This window comes from Panicum virgatum, chromosome 9N, assembly GCF_016808335.1.
Source record: "Panicum virgatum strain AP13 chromosome 9N, P.virgatum_v5, whole genome shotgun sequence".
In the NCBI taxonomy this organism is placed as follows: Eukaryota; Viridiplantae; Streptophyta; class Magnoliopsida; order Poales; family Poaceae; genus Panicum; species Panicum virgatum.
The window spans coordinates 911,736-930,348 of record NC_053153.1 but is presented as its reverse complement, the minus strand read 5'-3'; the positions used below and the strand labels follow the sequence as shown (position 1 = coordinate 930,348).

Genomic DNA, 18,613 nt, shown 5'->3' with positions numbered 1-18,613 from the left:
TATTCATACAGATGAATGCTGCATTTACCCAGCAATGCAAGAGAGTACAACAAACCGAAATATATACAGTGATGTTGCCAACAAAAAACATGCAGACCATATACATATATGTCGGTTACAATGTTCTCATCTTCATCTATGCATTGATGTATGTCGTGATATTCAGAACTATCATATACATCAGCTACAAACTTCGATGGACAAAATATTGGCTCTTCCGGAACTGCCTACAATGTGTACAGTCTACTCAAACTTCTGTTGAGTTTGCCTCTCGAGCTTCTGGATTAAAGCATTCTTTTCCTCTTCAGGGAGTGCATTGAACATGAAAACAGATTTGTCCCCAATGTCATCCTTAACGATGAGGAACAGAATGAAACTGTCAGATTTGATTGAGGAAGCAAAGCTGTAGGTCGAAATGATGCTAAATATAAATCGTTGGAAGTGATTCTACCTTGATGGGCTGCTGGAATTTTCTTGCAGCGAAAATGGTGAAAAGAACCATCCACACTCCTAAGAGGCCTGACTCTGTGCTGTTATCCATCAAACCAGACTGCACATGCGACCACAAATAGTGTAAGATGAGTACCACATTTTGAGGTGGTGTTCCTTGTCAAAGAAGAAGCAAGATAAGAGCATCTGCCAACAGTTTGAGGTGGTGTTCCGATTTACCAGATGTCCGAGAAGAAGCCCGGGGATAACAAAAGTTAGGATTCCAGCTTCCAATTTCCCATAGCAGAGACCTGTTGGTGCATTACCGTCAATATAAATTGGACTATTCATGACGCATTAGCATGGCAATGGCGGGATCAAGATCAACTGTAAGCTGTAGGCCATGTACTGTACTGACTGCCAAAATCAAGAACACCTAGGTCTACATTTCCACGATTGATACACACACCACAACAACACGATTGCGTACCTTCCTTGAAGACTAGACCTGTGAGCGCAGCGAACGTCGGCCCAACGAACCATAGGGCGGCGGGATGCTCCAGCACGTACTGCACCAGGCCTTCGTCCAGCGGCCGAGCGGCGGCGAGGTAGGTCCCGACGGACCCGAGGACCCCGGCCGCCCACAGCGCCTGGAGGAAGCGCTTGATTGGGGTGACGTAGATGTGGATCAGCACCAGCGACAGCCCCAGCCCCGCGGCGCCAGCGGCGTAGAAAAGGTCGAGGCTTTGCCTGACGGCGTCGCCGGCGGCGTTCCCCTAGGGCAGGTACGCGGCGGAGGCCGCGGCCACGAAGGAAGCCGCGGCGGTGACCAGCCACGACCGGTACAGCAAGACCTGCGCTGCGGCAAGAGTAGTAGGTCACACCGGTTGCGGAGAGGGAGCGATGCTGATGCGCGTGTGGCTCCGCGCCTCAGCCATACCTCGCGGACGTCGGAGTCCTCGACGGTCCAGGGCCCGTAGACGCCGTTGTAGACGGTGGTCTGGTCGGCGAGCCCGGCGCCGGGGCGGTCCCCGGCGGCCCTGAGCCTCGCGCCGCGGCGCCCGAGGGGGGCAAAGGAAGGCGCTGGATTCTTGAAGCTGGGGACGAGGCTAGGGTTAGGTGGTAGAGACACGACCCGCGGCGGTAGGAGGAGAGCGGCGGCGGCGGCGGCGGCGGCTATGGTCGGGCGGCGCTTCTGGAGGCTCTGTGACACGATATATTTTCAGTTTTTTTCTCCGAGGGGTACGATATTTTTCTATATATATGATAGCTCCGAAGGCCGACGGCGATAGGTCCACGTCGGCCAAAAAAAATTTGGACCGTCCGATCGGCATCGATGACTAAGGATGAAAGAGAATCTTACTATTTCGAAGTACTAAATAAAATCTATTTACAAAACCTTTTGTACGGATGAGTTGTAAATCACGAGACAAATCTAATGAGCATACTTAATTCATGATTAACTCATAATTAGTGAATGGTTACTGTAGCATCACTGTTGCAAATCATAAATTAAGTAGGCTCATTAGATTCGTCTCGTGATTTACAACCTACCCATGTAAAAAGTTTTGTAAATAGATTTTACTTAGTATTCCATGCATGTGCTCAAATATTTGATGTGACATTTTTGGGATAAAATTTTTTAATCTAATCACGGCCCTAATTTCTATATATTATAGCCCCGAAGGTCGACGCAAGGGCAGACCGGCCACGTCAGTAAAAAAGATTCCCACCATTCGATCCTAAATTGACGGTGCATGTGATCGGCCGTGCCATCGTTATCTTTGAAGCCTTGAGACACGAATGGTCCACGCATCAGCTCTCCATTCGGTCACTGCAAAATATCTGAATCTAGAACTCTCGACTGGTAATTTTGGTAGCCTCCGAATGGGTGTGCGCTCTACTGCAACGACGGCAGTGAAGCTAGGCCGGAGAGCCACACGCGCGAGTTTGGGCGGGCCGCCGGGCACGCTCTCGACGGGTGTGGCAAGTTTATGCCGTCACCGGCGAGCGACCCGGCCTCGCTTCGGTACGCCGCGGTGCCGCAAGTCGGGCATGATAGCCTCGCATTACATGGTGAGGAGATACCCGAGGACCGCTCCCAGCCGCCTTCGACGGCGAGATTGAGACGTCGGATTTTAGCTACTATTTTTTTTATTTTTTTTACTTTAAAAATAAATGTCATATTTCTATCTATATATATTCATTTGTCTATACATCTACTACAAACCTCTATATAAACTTATATTGCCAAACAAAAATAAGTAAATAAATTACGCGCACCCCTTGGCGCAAGGCACTCGTTTACAGTAGAGCAGCGTTCGCTTCCGGTGACGGTGAGAGGCCGGCGAGGCCTGACCGCAAGCAGTCGCCGCGGGGCTGCGGATTCGCTTATTTGGGACGATGGGCCGCGCCACGCGGTTGTTCTTCTCTAAAAAAAATACTTTTCTCGCCCAACTATCTAAAAGTTTGATTATCCCTTAACTACATAATCAGATATTTGGTCTCCCCCAAGTACCACAACTGAGAGAAAAAGAGAGAAGAGGGAAAATTCTATGAAAAAATAATACAAAACCATTTGCAAAATCGCTGACGGATGGTAAAACAAACGGTTTTGATAGTTAGGGAAGATAATGTACCCGGTTTTCTAGTAGATGGAGGTTGGAAAATAGCAGATGGAGGTTGAAAAGCTAGAGTTTGAAGAAAAAAAAAGATAAAGACGATAAAAAGTAGAGTTTGTATTAATTTTAATCGGTTAGATTTTTCTCAATCGGTCGTGACCTAGTTATAGGGTGGGATGAATTTATTCCGCAGAGAAACCCATTTACAGATCTAAATCTTAAAAAATCCTTAATTGCACTCGAAATACTCTTAGATCGGTCAGACCGATCGGACCCACCGGTTAGACCGGTCGGGCTCCTATCGGATCAACTACAGCACCAGACCAGTCAGACTGTTTGGTCAGACCGGCCGGTCAGATCTTGGTTGATGCCAATTTTGATTGTCAACACAGTGCATGCATATGCATGATGCTGCAGTTACAGCCTACAGGTCATTAACCTTATTGCATTGATACAAATACATGCATTATATTGATAATTTGGTATAGGATACAGAAACCATATATACGTCTTTCTGTGCCTTGTCCTTGTGCAGTCCATTATTACAGAGTGCATGTAGTCAGCCAAAGAAACGGGGGAACAAGTTACTGATAATTTATCTAGTAAGTACGCCCTAGATGCTAACTGCCATAGATAGTGTCATACTGTCATCCGGTCTGTCAAACACTCGATCGATTTAATTTGTGTCTAAAACCGTACGTACGTGCGAGTTAAACGTGGTGTACGTATACACGTACTATATACCTCTGGAGACTGTATCGTACATTCGTACCATCCTCCAATAATACATGCACCGATGCACACGGTCCTCGTCTCTCCATCTGCTGAACCGTACCATCACCGGCCGGCGATCATCAGCTAGTATATGCACTTGTGAGTAGTGACCACTTAATTAATTACTTGGCGAGGCGAGCTTGAGCTTTCCGCCGTACATCTCCGGCAGCTGCGCGTCGTCGATGGCCTCCCGGAGCGTCCTGTGGAGGTCCTTGTCGGCGACGAAGACGAACTTCTTCTTGGTGTTGTCGTCGATGAAGGGGTAGACGATCTTCCAGGCCGCCATGAAGACGTAGGGCACGTGGATGAGGAACACCCGGCCGAGGCGCTCCGGGTAGTAGTTCTGCATGATCTCCAGCGCGGCGAGGTAGGCCCGGATGTCGCAGTTGGAGTAGCCCCAGCCCTTGAGGTCGGCGACGGCGGCGAACTTCTCCTGCCCGGCCCCGGGGGGCAGCCTGGCGACGGTGGCGTCCAGCACGTGGACGACGAAGCGCTTGAACTCGTCGAGGTCGCGGTTGGACGGGTGGTGCCGGGCGCCGAAGCCGTAGATCATGGGCCGCCCCTGCCGGTCGTGGCCCTGCAGGTACAGCTTCCCCTGGGAGAGCTCGTGCGCCACCTCCGACTCGGAGATGCAGCCGTGGGGCTTGGCCGTCGGCTTCCACTTGAGGTACTTGAGCAGCATCGCCGACGCCTTGCCGATGTGGTGGTCGCGGGCGCGAAGGAACCGCCGCAGCATGTAGTCGTCCTCATCCTGCAGACGACCGATCGATGGATCAGCAGTCACATCATCTCATCAAGGCCAGTAAATAATGAAGAATTGGTTGGCAGTTCATGTCCTAATCTAGTCTGTTGATTATCAGTAGCGATCGAATTGACAGCAGGAGTTGAGTTGATGGACCACCCTAGGAGACCTGCGTGGGCAACATTTATGGGAGCTTTCCTGCACCACGAGGGATGCATGGCCGAAACGAGGCCACACCGTCCACTCTATTCTGAATTGAATCAAGAGTAGCCAATCAAGGGATGGATCATGAGTACTAAGTTAGGTGCACTGACGTTGTTGTGTCCGCGCACCGGCAGAAAACTGGAGAATTCTGAAACAAACAGAAGTAAGTCTTGCCATCATCAGTCTGAAACAAACAACGCCTCTGTTTCCGATCCCCACGGTTTTAGAATAGAAGAAGCAGCCAGCAGGAGGCATGTGGTTGGGCTGGGTGGCTATTTCTGGCTGGGCAGTTGATCGGCAACTGCAGGCATGGCCGGCGCCCATGGCAGAAGGGAGAGGTCATTCGAAATCCATGGTTGGAGATGAGGGGATGGATGAGCCGGAACGGAACAGCAACAGACGACGACGTCCTTTACAACGGACGACGCAGTTGTGGTAGATACGAGCTAGCTCAACCACTAACCCCCTGTTTGTTGCCTGACCTGCAACTACCAACCTGCAAGACACGCACGGATAGATGCTGACGGAAGTGCCCAATAACCTACCGGCCGGCTCCACCAAAAGGCAGCGACGGCCGGCCATCAACGCCAAAAGGCAGCGACGACCGGCCAACAAGGAGTGTTGTCCCGCTCCTTGTTGCATTGCAGCAGTAGCGCGCACAGCAAACAACGGCCACGGTTCAGTGCTGGTATTCAATTCCTTGGCCCAGCCAATTAGCAGCATTTCAGAGGTCCGGCTTCCTCTAGTCTAGCCACAAATTGGTGTGCTGAGGAGGCTTAATGCTGATGATGCTTTGACTAGTAATTACTACCAAGTACTGGTACTAAAAACAATCAAGGTAAATTATGGCTAGCTCATCAACGCTAGTAGATGTTTTGCAGAGTTTTTCTTTGGCCCCCTGAACACCGGATTCCACAGGTATGTGATGTGATCGGGTTTACTTGACATGCGAATATGCGATCGTCATCAGAGGCCAAGGCTAGCTGTTGTGCCCAGTGCTGTCGATTTGTGGAAGAGGTGCCAACAGAAAAGCGTGAACAGTGCGATCCCGTGTGCGATCAGTAGCCACCATATATCATGTATCCGGTGAGGAGAGGGGATCCGATCAGAAGCGCTAGCTTATTAGGAGTAGCTCAAGGGGAAAAGATGGATGGATGGAAGGATGGACGAACTAACCTTGCAGGCAGGGTCCTGCGCCTCGGTGACGGCCCTCAGCTCGGCGACCTGCTTCCACTCGGCGGCGTCGCCGTCGTCGTGGTGGCCGCCGTTGGTCGCAGCTTGCTGGCAGTCCATGGCGGGCCGCCGGCCTCCTCGACCTTGATGGATGGACCGTGGACGGGGCGAGGCGGCTTCTTCTTGGTCGAGAAATGAAGAGAAACGGCGACGGGAGCGGCGGGGAGGTGCCTTTTATTTTATAGGAGGAGGGAAACGCTGCCTGCAACTGTAGACTGTTTGCTCTGCTCCAGCCTCCAGCTCTGGAAATGCTGTAGCTGTACCCCCGGGTGAAAACGAAATGCCGTTGGCTCGCCGGCTATTTATGACATAACACTGGCTGATTGATCTGTCCAACTGAATGAATAATCAGTGTCCCACTTTGTTGATTGATCGGAAGGGAAATCCGGAGGATTCTGAAACTAATAAACCGTATAATTTGGAGCCGGGCAGGCACCTAATTAGGGGTGGAAAAATATCTTAATTTTTAATCTTGATAATTTAAGGATTGGACCATAAAAAGATCGAGCTCTAAATTTATATAAATTTCGAGCTAAAAAATTAAGAGCCAAATAAGATTGTGAAGAAAACATAAGGATCATGATCCATTACTAATCACTTTGTTTGGCTGGTTTGTCAGCCAACCAGCAAGTTGTGTTTTTCTTCGGTACTAAATCAGCATTAGCTATTAACAAACAGGCAGTCGGTAATATTTTTCTCTTACAATAAATTAGTATGAGCCAACAGGCGCAGCTAGTTGAATAGAGTATCACTTGTATTGGTGCTAGGGATTTGTGGTTCACTTTTCCTCCGAAGACCCTGCTAGGGCAGGGGACGATCGGATTGGTAGGAATGAGCAGCAAGTAGAGCTATCGGCGTGTGGATTGGATGGAAGGTTGTCCGGTTGATCGGCGAGTAATGGCCACGCTGCTAGGTCGATCATGTAGCCATTCTCTTGGAAGGAATAATTCCTTCAATGCCATTGAAATTTTCGTCAATTTTTTGAATGCCACTGAATGGCATTGAAGGGATTTTTTTTATGTCTATAACATGTGGGGTCAATAATATTCAAAGGATTGACTAAAATTTTAATGGTATTGAACGAATCAGCTCTCTTGGAAGCTAGCTCCCGCGTGCCAAAATCAAAATGGTTGGCACCCAGCAGCGCCAACGACCAACCACCCCGTGCATCCATCCATCAATGCCCCCCCAGCAGCTCATCTGCTCGATCGCAACGAACAGACGTACCACGGCCCGTCCGGACAGACAGGCGAGGAGGCGCCTTGGATCGATCGGCGGCCAACCCAACCCAACCCAACCCAACGCAAAGGCAAAGCCGTCCGTCTTGCACGCGTGTGGCGCAGCGCGCGCCACGGCGGCGGCGGCCCTCGCGTCGGCCGTGACGCGGCACCACCCGTACCGTCGCGTAGAGCAGCTAATAATGGAAGGAGATCGACACCTTGTTTAGTTGTGTTTAGAATTCCAAAACGCATGCACGAAACATTAAATATAGCTAAATAAAATAACTAATTAAGCTTTGTTTAGATCATTTAGCATTTTGGATTTTTAGATTTTTGGAAAAGAATCTTCAATATTTAAAATATTAAATGTAGACTAATTACAAAAATAATTATAGATCTCGTTTGTAAATTACGAGACGAATCTAACGAGTCTAATTAATCTATCATTAGAGCAGATTTACTGTACCATTACTGTAGCAATTTAGGTCTAATCACATTCTAATTAGCTCATTAGATTCGTCTCGCGATTTACAGTCTATTTGTGTAATGCAATTTAATTTTCGACTACATTTAGTACACCATGCAAGCGATTTACTCCCTCCGTTCCAAAATGTAGATCGTTTTGACTTTTCTAGATTCATAACATAACAAAATATATGAATCTAGAAAAGTCAAAACGACCTATATTTTGGAACGAATGGACTACAAAAATTTTGTATTTTGGTTTTATGGATCTAAACAGGACCTTATACAGTTTGATTGTAATTTGCGAGACGAATCATTTGAGCTTAATTAATCCATAATCGGATAATATTTACCAAATACAAATGAAAATACTACAGTACTTTACACCCAAAATTCTATGCATCTAAAAGGGCCGAATCAAGCTGCGCCGGCGGCGGCAGCCGAAAGTGCGTACGTGGACCTCCGGCCGCGCGCGGCCGCCATGGGGTCGAAGGATCATCGAATTGAAGAAGATGGCTGGTGGCTGTCATGGCGAGCGAGTGGGCATGTTACTCCTAGTGCATGGTGCTGTACGATGGCATGAGGAGAGAGGATCCCCGCCTCACCTCTTGCCTTTCGCCCTGGACCCTGGTGGTTGTGGTGTGCGGTGGTTGTTGGCGCGCTGTCCGTCGACGGTCGACGGACCCTGTTGGTGGCCGGCGTGGTCCAGCGCCACCATGTATCATGCTTACCTTGCTTTGCTTAGGGTCCCTCTACTGATCTAATCTACTGCAGTACTGTTACTGTACACCATGGATCTGATCAATCATCAACCCAGGTCGGCGCCATGGATCTCATCTGTACGGCAGGACGGGGCGGATGTACCGGCCGGATGACCAGCGACTGAACCTGCTGCTGCCATCTTGAATTGCAAACAGACATAGCCGCCACCCTCGATCATCACCTCATCCTATTCTGCTGCTAATGCCATGCCAATGCCATGCACCCACCAAAGCTCCAGTCACTCCAAACCAACTACTACAGTCTAGAGTTCTGCCTGTGTTTATTGGCTGCCGCTGGAGTACTCCTACCACTGTATTACGAGGAGGCTCCTAGCACTTCACCATTTTTTTTTTTTGAAAAGCACTGCGTGCGGGCCACGATGATGACGGCGAGTCAAGCAACAAGTGTTTTCGCGTCGCCGCCTCCCACGAGACTCATGAAGGCAGGCCGGCCTGCTTGATGTCAGCGAACGTTGAGATCTGGTGAGACCATGACACAGTCAGCAGATCTCGAGCTCCCGCAACAAAACAACCCATTGCACACAAGACCCATCTCATAAGAGCATGTACAATAACGGGCGTTAAGCCGGTTGTGCTCTGATTTGTCAAAAGATGAGAGAGAGGGTCGGTAGTCGTTGGATTCGGCGCCTAGCGCTTGGACTGTTTGTCATCCCGCAGAGTCTCTCTCTCCTCTCTGTGCGTGTACCGAGGGAAGATCAGCTGCTGTGGATAAATAAAGAACTAGGAGAGAGGAATCGGTTACTGTTCTAGCTTGGCTATACGACAAGTCTTATTGGGCTTGCTCTAACAAGCTATGAATGAATTACATTATTCGCATCTGATCAGAGCATCCCACCATATATATGTGCACTTAGTACATTATTCGCATGATAGCATATGCCATATTACATTGCGCAACCAGATCCAGGATTTCATGTCCAAGCAAAAAGCACTGCAAAGCATAGTCAGGCTGCTAGCTTTTGCACAATTACAGGGCACCTCCATGCATGCATGTTCTGAACTTCTGATGCTCAAAGCTTAATAAGCTCTCTACAGACTACAGGGAACCAACACGAAGTCCTCACAACGCACTCCTGGGGATGAAACTGTCATCATGGTGCCCACCGGCGGTCTCGGCAATTCCAGCGTCCTTGGTGAAGCAGTACTCGGGCGCCTGCCACGCCGCATCCTCCAGCACCGCTCCCACCTCAAAGCTCATCACATAGTCGATCCTACCTGCAGATCGCCAAATGCACAGAGTTCATCATATACAGAATAGTACAGGTGCTTGTCACATCTCAACGGCAAGGCAAGCGGCGTTGGTAATTTAGGGACAGCAATAAAAAGGGAATGTGGCAATAATCCTCAAATCCAGCATTCATCAAGACCCTATTTGTTTTCGCTTAGCTTTTAACCTAAGCGTGGCCGAGAGAAGCAAATATTTTTCCCATTTCTCTATTCTCGCTTCTCGTAGTTCAGATCTCTAAAGCAAATTAGCACAGAGACGAAAATAAGCCAAGTGTTTGGTGAGATTATTGCTTATTCCACCGATAAACCGATTAAATCGAAAACAAACAGAACCCGAGTAAACAACACAAGTACAGCTTTAAAAAACAACACAAGCACATCTGCTACTTAGTAAGAGGCAACTAAAATTGGTAGAAGAGAAGCTACTCTCTCCATCCCAAATTGTAAGTCGTTTTGGATTTTCGTCCAAAATTATTAGTCATTTTGCAGTTTTGTAGATTCATGCACGGCAACTAGGAAGCCAATAGAGTACTCCTACCTGTGTAGAAGACCCACTTGACGGGCCGCTTGGTCTTGACGTCCTCGTAGTAAGTGATGAAGTCGGCCTTGGCCCAGACGTGGCAGTCGAAGCCGCCGGCGTCTTGCCGGCCGAGGTAGACCGCGCCGGGCTGGAGCCAGTCGGGGCGGAGGATGCCGACCCCGACGGCGACGGAGCGGCATGCGCGGCGCGACGGGGTGTAGAAGAAGGAGGTGCCGTTGTTCCACTCGTTGTCGTAGTAGGGCGCGTCGGCGGCGAGCTGGTAGCGGATGACGTGCAGGTTGCGGCCACCCGGCCAGTCGTACCAGAGGTCGGCGACGGACAGGTTGCCGTGGTAGTCCATGACCAGCTTCGCGTGGAACTGCGGAGGCCAGGGGGTCGGGGTCGGGTCCCCTGCGGCGAGTGAGGCCTCCGGGAGGCAGAGGAGGAGGAGGAAGGCGACGGGGAGGAGAGGCGTCATCTCCTCTCCGTCGCAGACTCGCCGTCAGGGGCGGAGCTAGAGAGCAGCAGAGGGGGTGCAGCACTTCATAGCTTATGTATGATATTCAAGCAAACATGATAAAAAAATGAAAATGATAAGGGATTGTAATTTTTTGCTGGGTGCGCCCACAGGCCATAACGTGGCTCCGCCCCTGCTCGCCGTGGCTGTGAATCCAATCGGATGGATATTCGGAGACGAAGCGAAGATAGCAGATACTACTATGTAGGTCAGGCCCATGGGAGATTGTACCTGCTCTTCCGCATGGAACTTTGGGCCGTCTTGCCACAATCGGGCCGAAGTAAAAAGAAGAAGAAGGTCTGATTATAAATTAAAGGAAGAAGTCCATTTTACACTCTCCAACTATGGTCGAAATCCGAATTTCCCCCCTTAACTCCAAAACCGGACATACCCAACCCCGAACTATCAAAAATCATGCAAAATACCCCCCTCGGCGGGAAGGACGGCGGTTTCGGCTGACGTGGCATGTGGGGCCCACTTGTCAGGGTGACACGTCATCCTCTCCTCTGTCCTCTCTCCCTCCCTCCCTCCCTCTCCTCCGTGGAGCTCCCGGGGCAGGGCGGCGCTCGCCGGGGAGGGGCTTCCTAGGGGCGCCGGGCACAGAGAAGGGTGTCACAGAACAGTCCAAATAATACCAATCAAGTGCAATAATTAACACTTAAACTTCATCCAAAATTACTGCACTCAACCAGTACACTCAGACCGCCTGCTGTAACCAGATCGATTACACAGGAACTCTCGCCAAAAGACGAGCACCGATGATTACCGGCAATAAAAGCGTTCAAAGCCATTTACAACCCGATTTTATAACAGAAGTACCAACTTAATCTACAATAAGTGTTTACAAGCCAGTTTTACAATTCAAATCTCAGAGTTCAAACGCAGCGAAAAGTAATTTAGAGTTTAAAACAAGCTTCAAAATACAATACGATAGATAACGTCGACGACAAAAGACGAGCTTCACATCTTGCCCACTGATGTGAGGCTCACCTGCCCGAACTTCACGGAGAAGATGGGACCCACTCGACCGACCAACCCGGAGGAAGTGGTTGACCGATCCACGAGGCGCAGATCTTTTTGAAGTCCTCCGGAACGCATCCTGCTAAAATATATTACAACAACAAGCCTGACTATTCTAATACTCAGCAAGGCTTACCCGACTATTGGTATATACTTAGCCGACTCCTAAACATGTAAGGCTTTTTGGCTTTGTAGTTCCTTTTGCTGAAAAGCCACTAGTACTGGATCCTTACTTTCAATATTTTAGCTCCAATTGAGTTGACAGCTATAAACTAGGTTTGACTAGTTCTCTAGAGCATGCAGCCCGCAACCGGCACGACGCATCGACTCCACGGGTGCGTACTCTACAGTTTCAATTAAATCCTCGTCGTCTATTCGTTTCCGATTGCAGGGAAGACGGCGAACCGTTTCGATGCCTCAAACAAATCGCAACCACACGATTCGATCTCAAGGTTCGAAAGCCAGTCCGTCAAGGGCTCCGTGCTGCCTTGACTCAAAGAGCTAGGGAAGAAAAACCGAGACGAACACCAAGCAGCCCACGCCCGACCTGCCCCGGCAGCACTCGGTCGTCTCAACTTTTCTTGTCCGATCCAGCCTCTAGCGTTCCATGGAATCCCCTCCAGGGGGGAGGCCAACTAGGCCCCCCCGAGCTGGCTGACAGCTCGGGCATCTATCTGGGATGCGGGCTGTAGAGCAGAGGAGTGCTCCCATCGGGGCTCCGTCGACCCGGTCGTCCGCGGCAGGGTCGGACTTCACTTGGATTGTCCTTAATTGGGCCTACCCGCCATCGAGCTCACCGAACTCGCCGTTCTGGGCCATCTAGGTCAAGCGGTAGGGTTCACCTCCTCCGATCGCCATCGGTCGCAGTGGAGTAATTCATCGTTGAGGCACAAAAACGAAAAAACAATGCGAAAAAATGAACAAACAAGAACGCCTCAGGGCCAACTTTGTTTCATTAATCCTCCTTTACAATAATAGGCTCTAAGCCATTACAACAAATGAATGCTAGCTGTCCTTGACTCACGGACACAGCGGATACAATGGATCAAATCCATTTACTCCCATCAAGGGAGCAACAAAAAGGTGCCAAGGCAACGGCTGCTACCTGGCAAGCAAGAGGACATGGCCAAAGAATGTCGCAAGACTTCTTGTAGCACCTCGCAAGCCTTCTTCTAGCACCAGCCGCGCCAAGAAACTCCTGGCGGAGAAGGAGGCAGATGATGCCGACAAGGGGAAGTCTTCGGAGCGAATGTTAGCCCAAGACTCCCCGCCGGTGCCTGCTCCTGGGTATTTTCCTCATACGCCGGAAGACGCGCCGTGATCTCCTTTCTGCTGGGCATGGCAGCTTCCAGGCGCACCACTCTAAACCGCCCGGCTCCGAAAGAAGGCGCGGAGACCCTCTGTTGACGCTCCTTAGCGCCCCCGATTTATATACCGCAAGCGCACGGTTTCGTGTAGCTTTTCCCTTAGAGTATTCCCCCAAGGTTTATCAATCCACGGAACCAAAGAGACAAGAAACAATCTACTAGCATAGAGATTCCTTTGTGTAGATGGTGAAAACGAATCTAATCTATTAAAAACACAACAAACACCGAAGGTAGCAAGAGAAAGTTAGAGATAACCAATCTAGATCACCTAGATCATGCATATGTTGTAGTTCCAGCTAGATAAAGTGAAGTAAGATAGATGTGAATCTCAATGAAAAGTCTCTTTAACCCCAAAATCTCCAATCCGATCCCTCGATACCCAACCTACTAAGTGGCAACGGCCTGTCACGACGCCACCCCTTTCAACGGGATACCCTGAAGCAAGTCGAACCCCCTTTGGTAGTTCCGCCATGAACCTCTAGCCACCATGACTACAAGATCATGCTAAGTGATCTATCTCGATAATAGATCTAGGATGAAGCGAACCCAAAGAAAAGAACGAAATCGAAAGAGGAGAACATGGTCGCTAAACATTCGGAAACACAAATAACTTCACCATGAATGATTGTACATCACAAGATCACAACCGGGGCCCTACCTTGATCTTGATGATCCTAGCTCCAGAACTCCGACGTGGTCTTCCTTGCAAGGTTCCCACGTCGGCTAGGGCGAACCCTAGACAACTAGCACGACCCTCGGCTCTCCGAGAGGTGTCCCTCTATCTTCTCTGCTCCTTGACGTCGTCTCCCGAATTGATCTCTCCGTGAACATTGGGGAGGGGTCTTTAAATAGCCTCAGGGAACCCTCGGTCAAAGGGGAGGTCGAACCGACCTAAAAACAGGATGGGCCTGCCGGCCCAATGAGCCTAGGCTGGCCGGCCTGGGTCTTTCCTTCGCAGGCTGGTGCTCAACTTTCTCCCCAAGTCTCCTGGAGTCTTCTAGAATTTATGTCTTTCACGATTGCACCCCTTTAGACGTCGTTATCTTCGAGATTTTTCTTCGAGGAGAAGGATAGGATGGAAAATTCTTCCTTAAATATCTCTTTGCTTTTCTTAGCCCCGAAGTATCTCGATCTTATCTTGTGGGCTTTGTCTTTTGGGCTTCATTGGAGGGTGGATGTGCATGAATGGGCCTCTAATCATCATGGCCTTCGATCCTTTGTTCGGGCTTTGGCCTTCGTCATTCTTCGTGTCATCGCGTGATCATGGGCCTCGCCATTTCATGCTCCAAAATTGGTCAAAAACCTGCAAAAACGAAGTACCTCCAAAATATATGTGCAAACGCGAAAACGACCAATAATTGGGCCGAGGTTAGGATGGTTAGTGATTCTGATATTAAATTCATGCCATTATCAAAGTTAAACAGGGGATAAAATAGATACTTAAGGAGCGCCAACATTCCCCCCATGCTTAAACCTTGCTCGTCCTCGAGTAAGTCTTTGATAAAAAATCAGCGCTGCCTTTCAGTGTCCAATCCTTGCACTTGATCAAACACGAGAAAACACAATGCTCCCAAAAAATATTTTGCAATTAATAATTCAAGTTGTAACCAGCTTTTTCAACGTGGAAGGTAGATACAAGTTAAATGCTTCCCCACAATTATTAAGCACATGCTCTCAAAATTAAACAAGTCTCAGAATTAAGAAAGTAAGTTCCATAAGTAATGCTAAACCAAGATCAATAATTCAAACCTCATTGCAATTTGCTCATGGAAACTCTCAGCTCATCTTGTCTCTCAATCTTGCTAGAACTCTCTCCTTTCTTTCTCTCATATGTATGTGTGAGGCTTTATCTGGAGCTCTGGAAAGGTTAGTCCTAACAAAAAATATTATAATCAAGATATTATCAAAACAAGAAATACTTCTTATGGATTTACCGAGACTCGTCAAAAAGACCATTGGAAAATAATTTCTTTGTGGAGAGGGAGAGAATGGAACACACACTTTAGATGGTGGACATGTGCAAATGGCAACGGTTGATCTCAAGGCACGACTGAAGTCCTTGTTATCGGATTGCACATGATTGGAATAATTGAGTATAGAATAATCTTCAAAGTACTTGGAGTTTAATGAAGCTAAAGGAACCGAGGAGCTTTTCATCATCATTCATTTTTTTTCTTTTCTCTCTTCCTCTTTTTTTTCTTTCTTTCTTTTTGCTCCTCAGAACCATTGGCAACACAATGCACTTACTCCACCTCTCCCCATGCTTGAATGTTTGCTTGTCCTCAAGCAATGAAGTGATGATAACTTGATGGAGTGAGTGCACAAAACTTCTATCAATTTTCTGGACATAACTTTGGAATTCAAGGGAGCATCTCCTCGTGAAAGACTGAAGCCAACAGAGGAGGAAAAGGGGCAGGCCGGCCGGCCTAGGGGTGTTGAGCCAGCCGGCCTACTGCCTGTAGGCCTCCACTTCTTCGGATTTTTCTTCTGCGAACTCTTTGATGCTTCCCAAGCGTATGTTTTATTGAATTTTGCTCTTGATTCCACTGTTTTGCCGTCGAAATAAATATATACTCAATATATAGGTTGTGGTCAAGGAGTTGTTTCACAAAAAGATATTTTTGGTTAAGGGTTGATATCCAGCGAGGTTTGCGATTTTCCCGGTATAGAAACTCACAATGCATGGATAGAATGGCTAGCAAAAGAGAGGCACGCAAATATACGGAATGGTCAGCTTCTTAGTCTCGTACCAAAGAAGATAAATCCTGAATTAATTCACTTGAAAATAATTCTTGCTCTATGGTTTGTTATGATATAGCATTTAGGCTTGTAGAAGGGTAGAGCAATTGCAAAAGGTATCATTGATAAGGTTAGCTCAAAATTAAATCCAAATTAAATTTTCCTTGACAAGCTTAAGTAAGAGAGCAAGAGTAAAAGATATGGGTCTTAATTTATCATAACCTCCACAATTAAATTAGCCGGCATTTAATTAATTTTCAGATCATGTTAGAGAGAGCATTAGTTTAATCATGCATAAACTAAGCACAAAAAAGTAGACAAAGCGGTAACGATCATCATATTTTAACATGGCACAAACTTTCTATCATCATTACTACCCATAACATTAAAGCGTAGGTGATGCATTTATTTATCATGGTGATGAAGACAAAATAAAACAAATTGCACACATGCTGAAATAAATAAAATAGAAAATTGCTACGCACACACAAGCTTGCACACATGCTGAAAATAAATGAAAAGAAATAGAAAATCCAAACCACACGTGCGAGCATTTTATTCATGGTCTCGCCGTCGATCAATCTCCTTGATTGGCTCTTGCGTTGTATCCTTGATCATAATACTGCTGAAATGCTCCTCCATTAAATTGTTCCGGTGGCGCCAGGCCTAGAAGTCCCATTTGATATGCAATTCCTGCAGTTCCATCTTCTAGTTGGGTTGTATGCCTCCGGATGGCATCTATATCTTCCATGTTTCTTCTCGCATAAGCACCCATAATTCTCATTCCTTGTTCTGGTTGAGGGAGGTCAAAATATTGTGCTCCAAATGACGGGTCGGGTATCTCTCCTCGATATGACGAGGGTGGGTAGCTGTAGTTGCTAAACGGTGGGGGTGCCGCCGCAGCGTGCCCCCATGCTTCTTCTTGGCTTCCTTCCCATTGACTCGTCCATCCTTGCGGGTATCCCTGTCCACTTGATGCACCTTGAAATTCATTCCTCCAATAAGCAGAACTTGGCGGTGGAAGGTTTACTTCCAAGTCTTCTTGTTGTGCCGATGCCGATGTCCCTTCAATTAACCTTCCTCTTTTTGATTTCTTCATCTTTTTTCCAATATTTTCAACTCGCCAATCAGCCATCCCTCTTGCAAATAATTTCAGCCTTTGATCGGGGAGGGAAATATCCATATCAGAAATAGTAAATCACTTCTTTTCATCCTCTCCGATATAATGGCCTTGCCTCAAATGATCAATCCCAATATCTCTTCCCGGGACATAAAATTTTTGGATCACTCGTAACCTCGGATTCATTGCTCGGGCTATCATTGTGAGATAACATCCCGAACCAACTTCTCCTGTGCCGGATGATGCTTCACAAAGCCACCTTTCAACCATGATGTTGGTGGGATCAATTACTTGTTTCTTCACCAATGCAGCATAAATCCAATTTATCTTGGTCGGTGACCTTCGATTCTCTCATCCTCCCAAGAATTCTCTTGCTCAACCAAGAGTGGAATATTTGGAGGGTAACATTACTTATATTCTTTCTTTGGCGGTTGACATCTTTTGCTATTTTTGTCCAAAATTCATCAAGCTCTCCATCTTCAACTTGCACCATTTCATATGCATTATTTTTGAATCCGAGCAAGCTTCCTATTTCTCCATAGGTGATTACTTTCTCTTCATTCTTGAGCCTAAATTTCAGACATGGAACTTCTTCATCATCCACCACTTCCGTTGATTTTTCTAATGTCATGAACATCTCAAGAGCCACTTCTTCTTGCATATCAACCGTGACACCATCGGAAAATAACTTCCAACCGATGTTCTCCAATAGCTCATAAATGTCATGATGAAATCCCAGCTTCACCAATGCTTCATCATCAAAATCATAATTTGCTCGTAGTCTTCCCTTCATGAACTTGAGCCTTTCTTCTTCTTCCTTCGACAAGATAATAAACCCATATTCTGAATTCTTGGGCTTGTATGGTGGTGGTGCGGATGACCTTGTCGAACGCTGTGGAGGAGGTGGCATCCCTTCGGTGAATCTCATGGAGGAGCTTCTCGGGTCTCTCATCCCACCAAGGAGCAGCATGTCGCTCCTCGGTGCGGGGTTGTCTTCCTCCATGCTCCGCGGAGACTCGGAGACCGAGTGCCTCCGCGAAGAACTTGCCGATGCGTCGGATGTTGATGAACGCGTCCTTCTCCTCCCGGCGATGAACTTCATGAGGCCACTCATGGTGACTCCTTGTTGCACACACTCAAAAACAAACACACCGGGGGTTTCTTGCCGGTGGAAGAACAATATATCGAAGAGTGGAACAAACTAGGAACTGTGGTGAATTTTCTGAGATTTTTGGAATAGATTTTGGTGGACGAATTTTTCAGGGCTCTAACTGATGTTTCTGGGCAAAGAACTTGAAGAACATAAGCAAGGAAATGAGTGAGGAGTATACCTGCCAAAGGGGAGCACCAGAGGCTTAAATAGGGGCCAGGCCGGCCGGCCTAGGGTGTTTTTCCCTCTTCTCCACTTCAATTTTCTCTGGTGGCTTCGTGGTGCAATTATTTGCTTCTGTCCAGTACATCTTGTATGCTTTGCACCGCCCAAATCATGTGAACCACTCCTTCTTTGCCTTTGATGTCCACTTGCAACTTTATTTCTCCACTTTGTGTCATTCACGTTGTCCCATGCTTAATCATTCATCACATGGTGCCATCTTTGCTGAAAATGACTTGTCCTTCTCATGCATGGCTACTC

General features: G+C 47.8%; 2 protein-coding genes and 1 pseudogene across 2 annotated transcripts; all 3 read right to left on the bottom strand.

The window, feature by feature from the left end:
* Positions 1–35: 35 nt before the first annotated feature.
* Positions 36–1,651, bottom strand: LOC120693097 (annotated as a pseudogene).
* Positions 1,652–3,484: 1,833 nt separating this feature from the next.
* LOC120687430 (phosphatidylinositol transfer protein 3-like) lies at positions 3,485–6,274 on the bottom strand. Its single transcript, XM_039969429.1, has 2 exons — positions 5,947–6,274; positions 3,485–4,575 (listed from the first exon to the last, which is right to left on the bottom strand). Exons 1-2 carry the CDS (start codon positions 6,061–6,063, stop codon positions 3,943–3,945), a joined length of 750 nt encoding a protein of 249 aa, XP_039825363.1. The 5' UTR covers positions 6,064–6,274; the 3' UTR covers positions 3,485–3,942.
* A 2,980-nt stretch (positions 6,275–9,254) lies between these two features.
* Positions 9,255–10,744, bottom strand: LOC120687441 (uncharacterized protein At4g14100-like). The gene is made up of 2 exons (XM_039969441.1): positions 10,236–10,744; positions 9,255–9,685 (listed from the first exon to the last, which is right to left on the bottom strand). Exons 1-2 carry the CDS (start codon positions 10,693–10,695, stop codon positions 9,531–9,533), a joined length of 615 nt encoding a protein of 204 aa, XP_039825375.1. The 5' UTR covers positions 10,696–10,744; the 3' UTR covers positions 9,255–9,530.
* Between the last annotated feature and the right edge of the window lie 7,869 nt (positions 10,745–18,613).